Source organism: Schistocerca nitens, chromosome 3 (genome assembly GCF_023898315.1).
Source record: "Schistocerca nitens isolate TAMUIC-IGC-003100 chromosome 3, iqSchNite1.1, whole genome shotgun sequence".
Lineage (NCBI taxonomy): Eukaryota > Metazoa > Arthropoda > Insecta > Orthoptera > Acrididae > Schistocerca > Schistocerca nitens.
Window position 1 is genome coordinate 391,352,854 of NC_064616.1, and position 18,935 is coordinate 391,371,788.

General features: G+C 42.0%; 2 protein-coding genes across 4 annotated transcripts in view; one reads left to right on the forward strand and one right to left on the reverse strand.

The window, feature by feature from the left end:
• LOC126248333 (constitutive coactivator of peroxisome proliferator-activated receptor gamma-like) overlaps positions 1–18,935 on the forward strand; it is a 725,840-nt gene that overhangs the window by 543,872 nt on the left and 163,033 nt on the right. The window lies entirely within an intron of this gene.
• Positions 14,089–18,935, reverse strand: part of LOC126248334 (serine protease inhibitor 2-like) — a 33,447-nt gene continuing 28,600 nt past the window's right edge. Inside the window, exon 7 of the mRNA XM_049949231.1 lies at positions 14,089–14,881. Within this exon, the coding sequence (XP_049805188.1) occupies positions 14,484–14,881 (398 nt within the window). The 3' untranslated portion in view covers positions 14,089–14,483. The remainder of the gene's footprint in view (positions 14,882–18,935) is intronic.

The window sequence follows — 18,935 nt, forward strand, 5'->3', positions numbered from 1 at the left end:
ATGATCGATTCTATATCCCTAAGAGCGTTCTGCAACGTGTCAGTAAAATTCTTCTCGGCTGTTGCCAGCATTATCACTGTCTAAAATTGTGCGACGTTTCGGCCACTGTTTCAAATGTCCTTCCTCAGGTCTTAGTGAGTTATCTGAGCACAAAGCCCTGAGGAAGGCCATTTGCCACTGTGGCCGAAACGTCGGACAATTTTATATATTGACAGTGCGGTCAACAGTCATGAAGAATTTTATTGACAGTGACAACGTCCACTGAAGCAAATGCTTACGTTCTGCAACTGGTCTAGTTGATGGGTAATACTAGATAAGATGGTATGGATCATGACGTCTTTTCGTGTCATGGCTCCTAAAATTCAAGTACATAAGTGTTATAGTTTTTTGGTTGGGTGTGTACATGCTGTGGAAGACTGTAGTTTTAATGGATTATTCGGTAATGGCAGGATGTGATACTTCAAAACTATACTAGAAAGAAAGACAGTACTGGTTTATATAACTATTCACTGTTCGCCTATAGCAAAAATGATTTATAAAATTAGTCACTGTATGCCTATAATTTTAACGTGGAACCCAATTAAAAAAAAAAAATCAATTGGCTCTGAGCACTATGCGACTTAACTTCTGAGGTCATCAGTCGCCTAGAACTTAGAACTAATTAAACCTAACTAACCTAAGGACATCACACACATCCATGCCCAAGGCAGGATTCGAACCTGCGACCGTAGTGGTCGCTCGGCTCCAGACTGTAGCGCCTAGAACCGCACGGCCACTCCGGCCGGCACCCAATTACACAAAAGAGCGATAATGACAGCCAATCTGATTGTGAAATTCAGTGTTACTCAGCCGGATAATTGACATCATCTCATCTGCTCACGTTACTTCCCACAGAATCAAGACTGGAAGACTAGCCTTCTTATGCCCCTGAAGCTACGGATGGTAGAAACATCATCTTTCCAAATGTGTCATCGTCCCACTATACAGTGCCAATATCAGTATGGTGTTACCTGCGGTTGGTCTTCGAATCAATAATTATTTATCACATACATAACATGTTTGCGATTTTCGTTGTGTGTCACGATAAAATACGAGATTTGATTGACAGTCTGAGACACTAACCACTTGGGTTGATGGATGTGGGCTATAACTATCGCAAGAACTACTTCCATAGAAGCCTAGTTTACTGACACTCCTGTGCTTACATACGTACATTTCTAAATACTACACACAGATTCATTGTGTTTCTTTTAGAGCCTATCCTGTCTCTAGGCCGCATATTGCTTATAATGGGATCATGTGAACATGACGTCTCGCTTCCCAAGACACACACACACACAGTATGATACCTTGTGCCGCTCACAAAGAGGAAAACGTCAATCTCTACAAGTTATATTTTGCCTTGAATCACGGTTACTGTGAATGTCGGTTCTCAATATTATTTTCACGAAAAAAAAGTGTTGTCGAATGTCAGCTCACGTAATACTAGCGTGTTGATTGAAACCTACACTATGTGATCAAAAGTATCTGGACACCCCCCCAAAACATCTGTTTTTCATATTAGGTGCATTGTGCTGCCATCTACTGCCAGGTACTCCATATCAGCGACCTCAGTAGTCATTAGACCTCGTGAGAGAGCAGAGTGGGGCGCTCCGCGGAACTCACGGACTTTGAACGTGGACAAGTGATTGGGTGTCTCTTGTGTCATATGTCTGTACGTAAGATTTTCACACTCCTAAACATCCCTAGGTCCACTGTTTCCGATGTGATAGTGAAGTGGAAACGTGAAGGGACACGTACAGCATAAAAGCCTACAGGCTGACCTCGTCTGTTGACTGACAGAGACCGCCGACAGTTGAAGAGGATCGTAATGTGTAATAGCCATACCTCTATCAAGACCATCACACAGGATTTCCAAACTGCATCAGGATCCAGTGCAAGTACTATGAGAGTTAGGCGGGATGTGAGAAAACTTGAATTTCATGGTCGAGCGGCTGCTCATAAGCCATACATCACGCCGGTAAATGCCAAACGAAGCGTCGCTTGGAGTAAGGAGCGTAAACATTCCACGATTGAACAGTGGAAAAACGTTGTGTGGAGTGACGAATCACTGCACACAATGTGGCGATCCGATGGCAGGGCGTGGGTATGGCGAATGCCCAGTGAAAGTCATATGTAAGTGCGTGTAGTGCCAACAGTAAAATTTGAAGGCGGTGGTCGTGTTTCCATGGAGGAGGCTTGCACCCCTTTTTGTTTTCCGTAGCACTATCACAGCACAAGCCTACACAGATGTTTTAAGCACCTTCTTGCTTCCCACTGTTTAAGAGCAATTCGGGGATGGCCATTGCATCTTTCAACACGGCCTGTGGCGGAGTGGTTATACGACAATAACATCCCTGTAATTGACTGGCCTGCACATAGTCCTGACCTGAATCCTATCGAACATCTTTGGGGCGTTTTGGAACGTCGACTTCGTGCCAGGCCTCACCGACCCACATCAATACCTCTCCTGAGTGCAGTACTCCGTGAAGAATGGGCTCCCATTCCCCAAGAAACGTTCCAGCACCTGGCTGAACATATGCCTACGAGACTAAAATCTGTCATCAAGGCTAAGAGTGGGCCAACACCATATTGAATTCCTGCATTACCGATGTTGGGTGCCACGAACTTGTAAGTCATTTTCACCCGGGTGTCCGGATACTTGTGATCACATAGTGTACCAGTAACAAGTTCCAGCATTATGTTATTAGTTTTTGGAGAAATCTTCTACTTAATAAGTATTGTGTTATAATATTTCCGCAGGCAGTCAAAGGTAGTGCTATAAAGTGTGGGCAGCAACTTATAAAGCACATGGTTGCTCATAGCTTCATTTTTCCTCTTTCGTAGGATACAGTGTGCAAGTCTGTCTTGTGATACATCGATCGTAATTTAACACTGCGTATATTTCCAGAACGCATTTTTATAGGTTCCAGTTGCCAAACGTAACACAAGTACAGTCGGTTTAATAAAATCTCACTGTGAAGGTAAAATCTGCTACCCCCTCCTCCCCCAAAAGTATTAGACCCCAACATTATATGATCTGCGATTCGTCATCTGACGACCATGTCGTAGACTGGACGTCATCAGAGCTCTAACGATGTGTGAGAGGTGGATTCGTCGTAGGAGCTGAAATTTCAACACCTGATGATATTATTGTAGACAGTACAAATATGGGGTGTTTTTGCTGCTAAATAATGCTTTTTATATTAATAAGCCTGTTTGGCTAAATCCAGCAACTTACAACGTGTAACAAAATAATATTAGAACGTTTTTCTTCAGGCAGCTTCCCCTGCGTGTTTCGTTTTCGTCGGGTGCATGTTATAACGTTATCAAAATGGCCTGTGGCTATTAGAGAGGCGTCGCTCGCAGTTTAGGGGATGCTCGCACAGATAAGTTTTCGTAGTAAACACTCCAGTGTGCTAGATGTCCAGTGTGTGTCTTTGGAATTCAATGCATCAGTTGAAATTGCGTTAATAGCGATGACAATACGCTGATTTGCCTGTGGTTAATATACAGGGCTTATAGTAATCTTGCTCATGCTAAGAATATTGTAGTGTTTATTTTGTTTAGACATCGTAATTACGTGTCGTCATTCCACCTGGGAGTGCTACCTGGCTGCAAACGGTATCGTCCGCGCAATTTTTAAAAGCTGATGGGTGGGCGCAGAATGGGAGTGTGTTTCTGATCAGTCTAGAGAGAAAGGGTTGTGGGAAGGTATGTGCATGGCGCTTAAACTGTTAGCAGCGTATTTCTGCAAAGGCGTCAACAAGTTACGTCAGGTTTTGCTGTGGCAGGATGCCTCCTCCTTGAATGACTGAGTATCTTGTGTACAGCCACTAGGTCGCTTGCTTCGGAGACGATTACAGATCCCTATTGTTTAAATTTCTCTGCCACGCCTGGGGAGATGGTCTGGCGTTGTGTTAGGAAGATATGTGGTCTCCCGTTCACAACCTGGTTGCCGCGACTGCACGAGAAGTTCCATACCGTATCGGTATTATCCACCGATTGCAGGGGTGATTTCCCCGTAATCTGTGTGTGTATTTGTACAAGTCATTGATGTTTCTACCGAGGTTTCGGTATCTTTTTGCCGTTATTATCGCGAGCGGGAGATACCTCGGCCATAAGTGATATAGCAACAATGTCACCTCAACAGGCTGGAAAGCATTATACCGCAACTTTATCGACCATTGCTAGGTAGTGTCTCAGCAACAATCCTCCAAGCGTTCTTGGCAACACACCCACACGTAGGATTCTGAGAGGCGATCTACTCTGCAGGCGACATGATTTTCGCTGAGTTGGTTTCAGTTACTGGTCGACTCTATCTCCATGTGCGTATTTTGTAGCGCTGTGATACAAATACAGTATCTGTGGATGGAGGCATCGGAATTTTACTATGATGTCACATAATCTAGTAATGTAGTGGGTGTTTCTCTATTTGTCTATCATTGGTTAGAAATCGGTAGTGCATAGAGAATTCTCTATGACGTCATAATTTCTACCAATGTGTTCATTTCTAACACTGTGACGTCTCACACTCCCTAGTGATGGAGTGATGGCTTAGCAATGATACATAAATCGGGAAAATGCTGAGACCATCATGACGTCGACTTGACGGGATGCGTCGACGTGACGCGACGCGAGGCGATGTTGACGTTTACACACAAAAATGTGTAAAATATCTAAAATTATGGGATAATGAGAGTAATTATTTATCTGTCTGGGTGTGGTGTCTGCTGGTGCCATGAAATGTTAATTTGACAGTTATTCGCAAATAGACACAGCGTACACATTATCCCTTAGATGCCCATTTTGGTTCCCCAGATATAAAATATGGAGTTGGGAAGATGTGCTTCAGTAGCAGTGATATCTAATTCGGTCACATAGTGTGTTGTGGCCGCGCGGGGTAGCCGCGCTGTCTGATGCGTCTTTTCACGATCCGCGCGGCTCCCCCCATCAGAGGTTCAAGTCCTCCCTCGGACATGGGTGTGTGTGTCTTCCTTAGCGTAAGTTAGTTTAAGTTACATTAACTAGTGTGTAAGGTTAGGGAGCGATGTCCTCAGCAGTTTGGTCCCATAAGACCTTACCACAAATTTCCAAATTTACATAGTGCATTGTGATTACCTGAGAGCATCATGACGTCGTGCGACGTCGGGGACAGCGGGGTGGATTTTGCGTAATTAGACAAAATATGTAAAATGTAGCCGGCCGAAGTGGCCGTGCGGTTAAAGGCGCTGCAGTCTGGAACCGTGAGACCGCTACGGTCGCAGGTTCGAATCCTGCCTCGGGCATGGATGTTTGTGATGTCCTTAGGTTAGTTAGGTTTAACTAGTTCTAAGTTCTAGGGGACTAATGACCTCAGCAGTTGAGTCACATAGTGCTCAGAGCCATTTGAACCATTTTTGTAAAATGTAAAATTGTGGAACATACGGAAATGGTTGAAAATACTTAAAATTGGTGGAAAATAAGGAGAAACAGTAAAAATTGGTTCAAATGGCTCTGAGCACTATGCGACTTAACTTCTGAGGTCATCAGTCGCCTAGAACTTAGAATTAATTAAACCTAACTAACCTAAGGACATCACACACATTTATGCCCGAGGCAGGATTCGAACCTGCGACCGTAGCGGTCACGCGGTTCCAGACTGAAGCGCCTAGAACCGCACGGCCACACCGGCCGGCGAAAAACGGGTAAAAATTGTACTTACATATCTACCTGAGTATGGTCTCTGCTGGTGACACGTAATACTAAATAGTTATTAACAAGTAGAACTCAAGTGACGTGACTTTAGGTAATTTGCTATAAACAAATTGACACAGCCTACGACCTCTCCCTATACTACCCAACTGCAGAGTGTCTCCAGTTATAAAATAGGAAAACTGTGGAAAATGGGCGAATAGTACGTAAAACAGGGAATTCATGCCCGGGATGACCACATCCAACACTATGATCAAGTCAACCATCTGAGCATCACAGAGGAGACAGTACTGGGCGCTCTCCCCAACAGTCAGTGTCATATTTGACGACTACAGTAAATTTCCAACAACTGATGTCGCCAGAGACAATTGAAAAAAAAAAAGTCAAACGTACAATAAATGGGTTTAAAAAAACACCAACTACCAGTATTATTAGGAGCTAATGTAAGTGATAGAGGTAAAAATTATGCTATCCATGTTGTTCACAGAGCCCATTTTTATTCTCTATCTGCAAACGTCTCTCGATTTCGTGTATAGTAACGGCAATACTCATTCAGTGTGTTTTTCTTCTTTCGATTCTAGAATCATACCACTTTGCACTGCATCCATATATTTTTCCAATTCCAGATACATACGATTTACAACTCACATCTACAAGGGATGGAGAATACTATGACGTATAGAATAAGATATTACCGCTTTCTCACTCACGCCCTGAGCTAGTGGGAGTATGACAATGTCTAATTGCCAGCATTTCTTTCTAGAATTCTCCACCGTTCCACTATTAAAAGTGTGTTGTCCCCTCTCTACTGACCGAGCGAGGTGGCGCAGTGGTTAGACACTGGACTCGCATTCGGGAGGACGACGGTTCAATCCCGCGTCCGGCCATCCTGATTTAGGTTTTCCGTGATTCCCCTAAATCGCTCCAGGCAAATGCCGGGATGGTTCCTTTCAAAGGGCACGGCCGACTTCCTTCCCTGTCCTTCCGTAATCCGGTGAGACCGATGACCTCGCTGTCTGGTCTCCTTCCCCAAACAACCCAACCCTCTCTACTGATTTTATTTCCAGTTATATGTGTGACACCATGTCTACTCCCCATTCTGTATGAATAACAAAATGCTTATATTTGTTTTTTTATTTTTCAAGGAGTCTAAAGGTCTTTCTCTCAATCTTTAGCGTAGATCTCTGTCAGTTTGGAGTCAGATTTTTTCCAATAATCCGCTCACTCTTGTATACTGGAAAGTATCCAGGCACTTTGATCTTTTTCATATCACAAAAAATTTTGGCTATACTCTCATTTGAGTCCTGTTTGCCCATGACGTATCCGGATTTTACTGAATTTTTGATAATTTCCACATTTTTCGCCTGTAGTTAGTGGCTTCAGGTCTAAGTGCCTGGAGCTGCTGAACAGCAGTACTTGAACGTGCGCCGCTGCAGTCATCGCTGCCAGTTGTTGACGTGTGAGTTAATACAGAGCCAAGACTGGGAAACTAGCCTTATTATGCAGTCAAAACTATGGCTGATAGAAACAAATTGTTCCAGATGTGTTATGGTTGACCAGCGTGTCGATTGAACCTGCTGCTACCAAGTCCAGTATTACGTTATTGTTTTCTTGGGAAAAGTCTTCTACTTAGTAAGGAGTGTGTTACAGCAACAAAAGATTCACTGGTATGAAGTGTGGCCATGAAGCTTATAAAAACCGCATTACTGGATTTGCTCATCTGCCAGACACATAACAGGTTGAGTTACAAGAGGTGGAAGTGGAGTATAACAATTATGCACTCTGCCTTAAACACATGATCCTTAAACAAATTACCCTCAACAGAGTCCTACAAGAGCAGAGGTTTATGTACATTTTTCCAAACGAGATGTTACATTTACACCTTTAGTTTTAATAATATCCTTCCTACAGGCTTCCCCTCTCAGCAACATCATCAGGGTCTGAACCTTACTGCGATATTAGTTGATTTACGCTTCAGTCACCACTAACTATGTCATAGAGCACTGTTAGAGCTCTAACATTGTATCTCGACCAGAAGAGAGATGGAGTCGTCATAAAATCTTAACATGCAACACTTCACACCTGATGATATTGTAACTAGCACAAGTAAGGTGTATTTTTTGTTTCTTAATAATGCACTTTGACAAGACTGTGTGAGTAAATCCAGCAGCTCACATACGTGTAATAATTATTTTAGTGCGTATTTATTCATGGACCTCAGACAGGCTGCTTAACGCTCTCACCAAGTGACACGATGGTAGTCTTATGAAACAGCTTCTTGCAACTGGAGATGCTGTGACCAGTGTGTGGGTGCTGCTCAGATCGCCTTTCCTTTGAAACCACATGGTGCTAACTTAACTGAGTCGTTGGAGAATCAGTTTACTGGGAGATTTCTCACTAACTTTATCCTTCTCTAAGGTCCCACTTTTCATCATGTTGGTAGAAAGATCTCTGAGCCTGGGGCTCTGACAAATCTCGTCAATGGTCATTGTTCTTGCAGGATTGTTTTTACTAGTCTTATGTCGTCGCCATATACTGTGATGTGCTAGTTGTCCATTATGTTTCTCTGGAATTCTATGGATCAGTCGAAATTACGTTAGTAGCGATAGTCATATTTAGACTTTTCTGTAGTTAATACACGAGACATAGTAATTTCTCCTATGCTAATAAAATTCCAAGGTTTATTTTGTTTACATATTGTAATTGTGTGTCTTCATTGTAACTGGGAGTGCTACCTGGCTAAAATGGGGTCGCCTACGCTAGTTTTAAAAGCATAGTGATTGGGGGAGGAGGGGATCTTGTTTCTCGTAGGTCTAGGGAGAAAAGTGGAGAGGGTGGGCAGTACTTGGCATACTGTTAGCAACATTTATCCACAAAGGTGTTTCAGATTTCTTCTGGTAATCCTGTAGGTGTCTGCATCTGAAGATTTGTGTGTCTCCCTCAGCCATCGAGTACCTTGTACCAGCCACAAAGACATAGGCAAATATATCAATGATGTAACTCTCTCTAGCAAGCCTACAGAAATGGTCTGGCTTAGTGCTGGGTACAGAGGTGGAGCTCTCATTCAGATGCTGACACTATGGCGGCCACAGCTGCTGGAGGAGTTCCATACGAGATCACCATATCACATGAGTCATTCAACTTATTATCCAGGTAACGCCGGGGGGAGGGGAGTTCCTTATACTCTGGGTGTGTATTTGTTGCAGTCTTAGATATTTCAAACAACGCGTTGGGACCTGTTTGCCGTTATTGCTGTAGCTGGTAAATCCCACAGTTATTTGAGGTGTGGGCCATCCTCCAGGTGTCATGCTTCTGATTGCAGTAACTGTTTGGATCCATCTCTAGGTATTTTCTGTAATGCTGTACTACACACAGTGTGTCTGGTTGGAGCCATCACAATTTTACACTGACGTCACACTTACTAGTAATGTAGTGGAGGTTCATCCATCGAAGTCTGGTATTTCATATACATACAGTATCTTTGGTTAGAAATCTATAGTGCGTACAGAATTTGCTATGATGTCATTTATATGACGTGACATTATTTACACCTGTGTGTTCACTTCTGTGGCTTAGCACTGATGAATTGGACACCTGCCATACTGTGATTGGCTATGAGCATCATCACATTGATGTGACATTGGTATGCGTGGGCTGTAACTTACATAATTGGGTAAAATACGAGAAATATTGAAAAATGCGTAGAATGATGTAAAATCCTGTGAAAATGAGTAAAAATACGTAAAATGGAGGAAACTACTAAGAAATATGGAAGACATGGATAAATGCATAAAGTTGTAGAAGAATAAGATTACTTACATATTTGCCAGGGTGTGGTATCTGCTGGTGCCTCAAACTCGAGTGACGTGACTTAATTTGTTATTAACAAATACACACATCGTGTTCCTCTCCCTATGCTGCCCAACTCCTGAGAGAACGACACACTGCCAATTTTCAGAGGTTCACTGGGGTTGAGGGAGTGGGGGAGAACCAATTCGGCCGTGTGTGTAACCTGACACCAGAAGCCCATATCAAGGACCTTGAGATAAATCTGTTATATCCAGACCATGGATTAAACTGGCACATATCTTCAACTATTGCATCCTTATGAAGGCGTGGGAACCTGCACTTTGTCTGCTTGTGTAGAGGTACGGGATATTCACAGTGAAAGTACTTTGGGGGCAAGCAGAGCAACAACAGGGGTGCTGCCAACATATGTTCCTGGGTGTGAACCGAGGACAGAACAACATGTTAGAGGGAGGAGGGGTAGTAGGAGATGCTGGGAAATGACATCGGGAAGAACGGCTGGTTGGAGGATGAGAAGGGAAGAGGGAGGAGTGGGGTAGTAGAGACAAGCACCAGTTTAAAAGAAGGCCATCAAAACAACTGTTGATGGCCAAAATATTGTTCCCATTCGACACCGATTTTCGGCCACTCACTCATGTAGTATTTCATCATTAATTACCTAAAGAAATTGAAGAATCACACTCCAACACAGCCAGTCATGATGTTTTACAATGAGGATTGGGAAGCAGGCGATTGTTCAAATGGCTCTGAGCACTATGGGACTTAACATCTGACGTCATCAGTCCCCTAGAACTTAGAACTACTTAAACCTAACTAACCTAAGGACATCACACACATCCATGCCCGCGGCAGGATTCGAACCTGCGACCTTAGCGGTCGCGCGATTCCAGACTGAAGCGCCTAGAACGGCTCGGCCACTTCGGCCGGCGCAGGCGATTGTTCCGGGAGGTAGGCAAAGATACTGGAGATGACAGGACGACTTAGAAAACAAGGCTGAGGATGAGTATGTGCACAGGTGGCAAGAGAATGAAGGCAGTAGAGAAGTACTAGGGTAAAGTGGGAATGAGGACACTTCTGGCATGAAATTAAATACACTAATAAATTGATCAATTAACTACGCCCTCTCCATTGATGTTTTTCCTAGCCAGCGCATGTCGCCTTCTGCCACTCCTCTGTGCGACATCCCCATTCTCCACTCCCCTCCCCCTACAGGATTCATGATATGTCCACATGTATTTAGCACTCTCGGAGTAATGGATGGGTGGTTTAGCAGTGATACATAAATTGAGAATCATGCTGCAATATCACTGGCTGAGAGCATCACGCGATCAACAGGATCTGCCGTTTTGTTGACATAAGTCGTCGAGAGTGGTGGTTTGGAACTTAAGTAATTGGGTAAGCTGCGTTTAAATTACGGAAAACGTGATGAAATTATGAAAATTGATGGAAAATACATAAAATTGAGGTAAATACGACAAAAATGTGGATGAATGATGGTACCTACAAGCTTAACTGTGTGTATGAAAATCATTCCATACTTCCGCTGGTGTTACAATTGTTGGTGCATAGTATCTGTGCTCTGTGGGTTTACATCATGCAGAATATCTCTTTGTTCAACATGCAGTTATGCATTGTAAGCCATAAAAATGAGAAAGACAGATGCCTGAGATTTGGAGGTCATGATGACCACCACTTAGGTCACCGAAACAGTAATCATAACGGTGTAATATGTACCCGCAAATATAAGGAATCAACACTGTTGGTTTGTTTGAAAGTGGAACACCAAGACATCTGCTACCCATCATTGTGGAACATGAGTTTAAATGCAGAAGTCATCACCTTCAGAGAGCTGTTTGGAAACGCTTCACAATGCTACAGACTACCAGTTTCAATGTCTTCTACGCTGTTGTCAATAAGAAATACCGCCTGTGTCTTATTTCAATCGTCGTGTGTGTTGTGGGAACAAAAAACACACACACACACACACACACACACACACACACACACCAGACTGCTTATGAAAGAACACAGGAACCTATCTTGCGATTGATAGCCTGTGTCTGTGGGATATGGTCTTCCTACAGTACAGGCGACGAAACTTTACACAGCACTGTGGAAGCGACGTCAATAACGGGCCACCTGCGCCAGTGGACCACTACATGAATATTTAAAGGGATCTCCACATATTCTCGATGTCAACACACAGATGGTATTTTTTGGGATGCATCAGACCAGAGATGCGGTAAAATCGTAGCGAGCGCGCGCGAGAGAGAGGGGGAGCTGTCAAAAGTCTGACACCATTACACTGTCGTATTTCTGGCGAAGTAATCGTGAGATTATGATAAACGAGATTAGGACATGTACAGGAGGATATTTACAGTCATTCGATATTGATGAATTGTAGGTGTTATGCTTCTGAATTTCTTTGTCCGCATATACTGTGCATGGTCGTGCATTTCCTCCTTTGCGTTAAGTATGCTATTTTTGTAGTGATGGGTCTACCTAGTCAACGACAGGTGGACTCTGTAGCCTTCAAACAAGTGGAACAGTGCTGTTAGAAAATGATGGTATTTCCAGAGAATTAGCAGGGATCTCCGACTTGGCAGGGCACATCACTTGCTCGTCAAAAACAGGTGGATTCAAATCCTATATATAAAAGACTGCAAGATTCATGAGAGTACGGCAGGTTAGCGATACTCTGGTGAGAGGAGAGCTCTATACCGCATCTTGTAAGTGTTGTGGGCGAACATATTACAACCTCTCACATACGTCACGTGAAGTGACTGCAACAATAAAGATTGGGGCTAATATGAAGATTTTTACCATGAGACAATCAGTGGCAGAAGTTCCTTCGTTTTCTCCATAATTAAGAGAACATTCTTCCATGATTTGTGTGGTTATAAATGCAGCGAGTGACGTCTTCATATGTAGACTAAGGTTACATTTACCTCTATATGTCTACTTCGCTAGCCATCATGCGGTGTGTGGCGGAGGGTACCCTATACCACTACTAGTCATTTCCTTTACTATTCTTCTCGCAGATAGAGCGAGGGAAAAGGTGCAGCTACATGTCTCCATATGAGCCTCATTTCTCCTATCTTACCTTCTTGATCCGTATGTAAAATGTGTGTTGGTAGCAGAAGAAACATTCTGCAGTCAGCTTCAAATGTCAGTTCTGTAAGTTTTATCAATAGTATTCCTCGAAAGAAATATCGTCAACCCTCCAAGGATTCTCATTGATCTACCTGGGAGGTGTAATACGACTGCAACAAAAAAAAAAAAAAAAAAAAAAAAAAATTACCATGCGAAGTGACTCATGGCCAGTTTAGTTAATCAGTTTGACAGCAATGATTTGCTGCTGGACTGGTGGAAGCAAGGGATAGAGTTCCACAGATATGATCCACGAGTCGGAGCAGTTGTCAGGCGTTTTATCGTTGCGGCGAGATCTTAACGAAATTTCAATTTCCCACAGGGAGAGATGATCATCTTAACAAACTCTGCTATATTACTGAACCAGTTCCTTTTCCCAGAGGGGTGGGGGAGGGGAGGAGAAGGTTGGGGAGAGGTTTCTCAGAATGTATTATCCACAGGAGTACTAAATCAGTTAGCATAACAGTAAGTTTGCCCCCTGAATTTATGTAACCCACACTAGCAAGTAGCCCTCGTTCTCTTTTTACGCTGTCGTGAGAGTGCAGGTCGGACACCTAAGTCAACATAAAAGCAGAAATAGTGTGTTAGAAAGTAGTTTTGAGAATAATACCGAGGGTTTCTAGCACAGGGAGAGATAAGATCTCAGTGTTTCTGACCACTGATTGAAGAGGGATGGGTGGCGTTTCTAAACGTGGCACAAACTTTTTGTTGAGCGAATATAGAATCCAGTGATGTTACTGTAAATAGAGTTTGTGTGTTTCTATTCGTCTGTTTCGCTGTAGTTATGGAATGATTCAGGGGGAAATGTTACTGACTTGTGCAGCTGATAGTGTCGTACCTTTCTGCGATCCACTGAAAAGCCCTGCAGATCTTTGATATGCATGTAACCAGAGGATCTGAGACTAGTATGATAGATTGATAGCCCTTGTCTTTAGCGGTTTTGACGGTGAAGTGAGACTGAGGCCCCTAATATCCAAGGTATGGAGAGCGAAACACACACAGGATGATTGGTGAGCGCTGTGAGTAGTGTCTTGAGAGAGGGTGACGTCGTTTGTAAGAAATACGAGATACAAAAGAAGCACATTACATATAACTTGAGAGGAAACGTGGTGCTAAGAACGATGTTAAATCATTTTTAGAATATACGTTCCTCTTATATTTGCAGAGTGTTGCCTGTGCCTACAACAACTTCTTAAAGGAAGCCAGCAAGCACAGTCTAGGATGTTTCCTTGTTCCTCTCCAAACCCACTGAACATTACTTTAAAGTCAATGATTTTTAGGTTGGTGGTTTATAGCTTGCGTCTGTCTGTATGCATAATCTGTTTGAAATGTTAGCTTGAGGCAAGGTGTATCTTAGGTACAGACAAAAAATTGCTATTTATACAGAGATGAAAACAGTTGTGAAAAACGCATATTACAAATTTCTTTAATTAAAAGTTAAATTTTAGTTTAACAAGACAAATAAATAAAACCAACATTTTTCTTTCTGTTTTAGCTTTGCAGCTCTTACATATAGATTAACATTATAAAAAAAACACTCGCATGTTCCAGATTACATGCCAATAAAATATTGTTTTTTGACAGTGACTTGTATTAATAATTTGCAAATCTGTTGGCTGGTTCTCTCTCTCTCTCTCTCTCACACACACACACACACACACACACACACACACACACACACACACACACAATATCTTCACGCAGTCATATGTTGTGAACATGAGTATAGTAGACGCATTGGTAAAGACTAGCGAGTAAAAATTATTGACATCAAGGGAAACTTTCTTCGTTCACTATTGCGGAAGCTTCTGTGGTAAAAATTGAATCAGGTAATGGAACGCGCTTTGGGATAAAATATAGTACACCCGCTTTTTCTGCTGTCCACCTTTATCGATTGTTTGAGATGTGATGTCAAAATCTGGCATTTCCACAGGGTAAGGTCCTTCCTTTTCAGTTTGAGACACGTGAGACTGTTGAACACCTTTGGAACCGTCTTTCTTCTTGTCACCGTGGAATTCTCCTTGTCGAACAGAAATCGTGGTTTTCTGCGGCGTTTTGTCAGTCGATGGTTCCACAACTTTTCCTACGAATATTACTGTACCAGTCGTCTCGTCTTCAATAAAGAAAAGAAATGGATGTGTAGCGTTGAATGTCACCTCTCTGACTCCGATTCGATCAATGACCTCGATACCTGTAACAGAAGACACGTTTTTTAAATGTGTTTGTTTACCTAATCTTTACGATTTGTCAATTCCTTGACAAGCTGGGAAACTCATGTAAGTGCAATCTGACTTGCTAAAAATTAGGATAGAAAATCAGTATCATGTACTCTGCAGGAGAATAAGTTTATTTCAGTCACTTAAATTATTCTGTGGCTATACCGGTTTCAACTGAGTGAGTGTCGAACATTTGGCTGAAATAAACTTATACTGTTAAAAATAATGTGTTCACTGATGCTGTGTCAATAACTGGTCAAATGTGAACTGTTAGAAGACTCGCATTCATATATCCAGTCATACCCAGCCACGCGGATTGTAAAACAGTCACACCGAGATTGTTAAAATATGATATTAAAAACCTAATTGGTCTGTAGAATAAAGGCTGAAATTATAAACTCAGAAAATGTGGCGAACTGATCAAATTTAAAGAAAGGAAAGGATAAGGTAGCCACCCGGGTAACAAAATAATATCCCTATTAACTAAGGGAGCAAACAAGACATTTCAGAGTATTGCCCCACATTCGTATTATCGTCTACCGAAACAGATGATACACCAGCTGGTGAACTAGCCTCTGACCTGTTGTCTGAATATAAAACATTTAGAGTGTGGCGTATATAGTTATGAAGTACACTTAGCAACAACAGAGCGGAAACTGCTACAAGTTCTCTGTGAATCAGTGTTTACAGTACCATTAGGAGGGCAGGTATAGGCAACAGACTTACACTTTATGGCACTTATATGGTGACTGGATGAAACCTTTTCGTAAGAATCTCAGTACGACTTGCTCTTCTCTGTTCGCTTGACGTTTGGCTGTTAGTGGTAAAGTTGGCCATTATGGGCGTTTTGGTACGCTGCCTGCTGCATTTTTTCTTGTGATGAGACGTCAGTATTTTGTGCTCTTGATACTTCATGTGGCTGATCTTGATATAGGTATGGAAGTAACGGCTGTTTTGCAGCTGCACTTACGGGAGAATGTATTTATGCTTCCTCGTCTGGGTAGACGATGTCGACTGGTGACAGGCGTATTAAACACAGAGCCGAAGAATTCTGTAAATGTTGGTGGCTGCATTGACTTTTCTAGCAAGTTTTCAGTTCAGCGTAAAACATTTGGCTGATAATTTCTATTTTGAACTATTATTCTTCGTGAAATATTTTGCAGTTTCTGTTCCTTACTGTGTGATCACTGCCTTTCCCCATATAGCTTTACATGCAAGTATTGTGTAGCCGAACTCTAACAGGGCGTTTGGTAGCTGTGGACACACTTAGGCAGAGGAAGCCTGCAACACGTACTCCAAATTTGACGATTTGGAAGTTATGTTTTAATGTTTCTTATTCCATTACACAATTCCTTGGTACTAATATTCATAATACCCAGGCAGGAGACCATACTTTTGTTTGAGCCAACGTAATTACGTTTTCGAGCTACATCAGAGAATTCCCCATACATTTCGCATTTAAGGAGCTGTTGCCCTTTAACAGTGGTCGTTTTGGAAATATCACTCAATTACTTACTTGCTTCCTTGATTTTAGGGTTGTTGCATGTGTTAACTCAGTCTTTTTATGGAATGTCCCTCCTTGCCTTCTAATGAAAGGTTCTGTTGTTCAGATGTATCCCGCTGCTATTTAGAGTTTTACTGTTTACTGTAGACTGCTCTGCAGAATTAGCTTATCGCTCCTCCTTGGCTGGTGGTTGTTAGGTAGGTAAGTAGTCAAGTAACCACCGTTCCACCTCTGAAGTCATCATCAACCACGTTGGCAGTTACTCAGTGCAATAGAAAGGAGGAAACTAGAGTGGATTGGACATACATTAAGGAAGAGGGGCGCATAAAGACAGAGCTCTAAGCGAAAGGAAAGAGGAGTTGACCGAGGAAGCGATTTCAGATGAGATTACGTGATGGACGTCAGCACATACAGCAACATTTAGAAGGAAGCAATCGATTGCAAGGAATGGAGACGCAAAGGACATACAGCAGAAAGCATGTAATGATAAATATTCAGAAATTTCAAATTATGCATTTCACAAAACGCAGTATGTAGGATCTACTGACTATAATATAAGTTAATTGCAAAAAAATGGCGCTGAGCACTATGGGACTCAACTGCTGAGGTCATAAGTCCCCTAGAACATAGAACTACTTAAACCTAACTAACCTAAGGACAACACACACATCCATGCCCGAGGCAGGATTCGAACCTGCGACCGTAGCGGTCGCGCGTTTCCAGACTGTAGAGCCAGAACCGCTCGGCCATCAGCGGCCGGCAATTAATTGCAGATGGAATCAGTCAACTAATATAAATATCTGGATATAACAGTTCGTGGATATATGCAAGGGAATGACGATAAGTCTCAGTCGTCGGTAATTCTGGTGACATTTCAATTCATTGGTGGGATACTGGAAAAATGCCTTCAATCTACAAAGATCGTTCCTTAGCTAACATTTGTGCGACTCCATCTATAATTTGGTTCACCTGTGGGACCCATACAATATAGGATTATTTATTTATTTATTTATTTATTTATTTATTTATTGTTCCGTGGGACCACATTTAGGAGAAGTCTCCATGGTCATAGAACGAGTCAATACATGAAATTATAACACGATTGTAGAAACAGAATGAAATGAAATATAAGAAACATATTCAGGCGACAAGTCGTTAGTTTAAATAAAGAAAATCAAGAATGTAACACTGGAATTTGCTTAATTTTTTAGCTCTTCCAGGAGCTCCTCGACAGAATAGAAGGAGTGAGCCATGAGGAAACTCTTCAGTTTAGACTTAAAAGTGTTTGGGCTACTGCTAAGGTTTTTGAGTTCTTGTGGTAGCTTATTGAAAATGGATGCAGCAGAATACTGCACTCCTTTCTGCACAAGAGTCAAGGAAGTGCATTCCACATGCAGATTGGATTTCTGCCTAGTATTAACTGAGTGAAAGCTGCTAACTCTTGGGAATAAGCTAATATTGCTAACAACAAACGACATTAAAGAAAATACATACTGTGAGGGCAATGTCAAAATTCCCAGACTATTGAATAGGGGTCGACAAGAGGTTTTCGAACTTACACCATACATAGCTCGAACAGCCCGTTTTTGAGCCAAAAATACCCTTTTTGAATCAGAAGAATTACCCCAAAAAATAATACCATATGACATAAGCGTATGAAAATATGCGAAGTATACTACTTTTCGTGTTGAAATGTCACTTATTTGAGATACTGTTCTAATGGTAAATAAAGCGGCATTTAGTTTCTGAACAAGATCCTGAACATGGGTTTTGCACAACAACTTACTATCTATCCATACGCCTAGGAACTTGAACTGTTCCGTCTCGCTTATAACATGCCCATTCTGTCTGATTAAAATGTCAGTTATTGTTGAATTGTGAGTTAGAAACTGTAAAAACTGAGTCTTACTGTGATTTAGCATCAAATTATTTTCCACAAGCCACGAACTTCTTTCATGAACTACATTATTTGATAATGTTTCAATATTACACACAAGATCCTTCACTACCAAGGTGGTGTCATCAGCAAACAGAAATATTTTTGAATCACCTGTAATACTAGAAGGCATATCATTTATATAAATAAGAAACAGCAGTGGCCCCAGCACCGACCCTTGGGGAACGCCCCATTTAACAGTGCCCCATTGGGACTGAACATCATTACCACTCTCAATATTGCGGAGGATTACCATCTGCTTTCTGTTCTTAAAGTAGGAGGCGAACCAATTGTAAGCTACTCCCCTTACTCCATAATGTTCCAACTTCTGCAGTAATATTTTGTGGTCAGCACAGTCAAAAGCCTTCGTTAAATCAAAGAAAACACCTAACGTTCGCAACCTTTTATTTAATCCGTCCAAAACCTCACAGAGAAAAGAGACTATAGCATTTTCAGTTGTTAAGCCATTTCTAAAACCAAACTGTACATTTGACAGCAAATTATGTGAATTTAAATGCTGCAGTAACCTTGTATATACAACCTTCTCGATAACTTTAGCAAACACCGATGGCATAGAAATAGGTCTGTA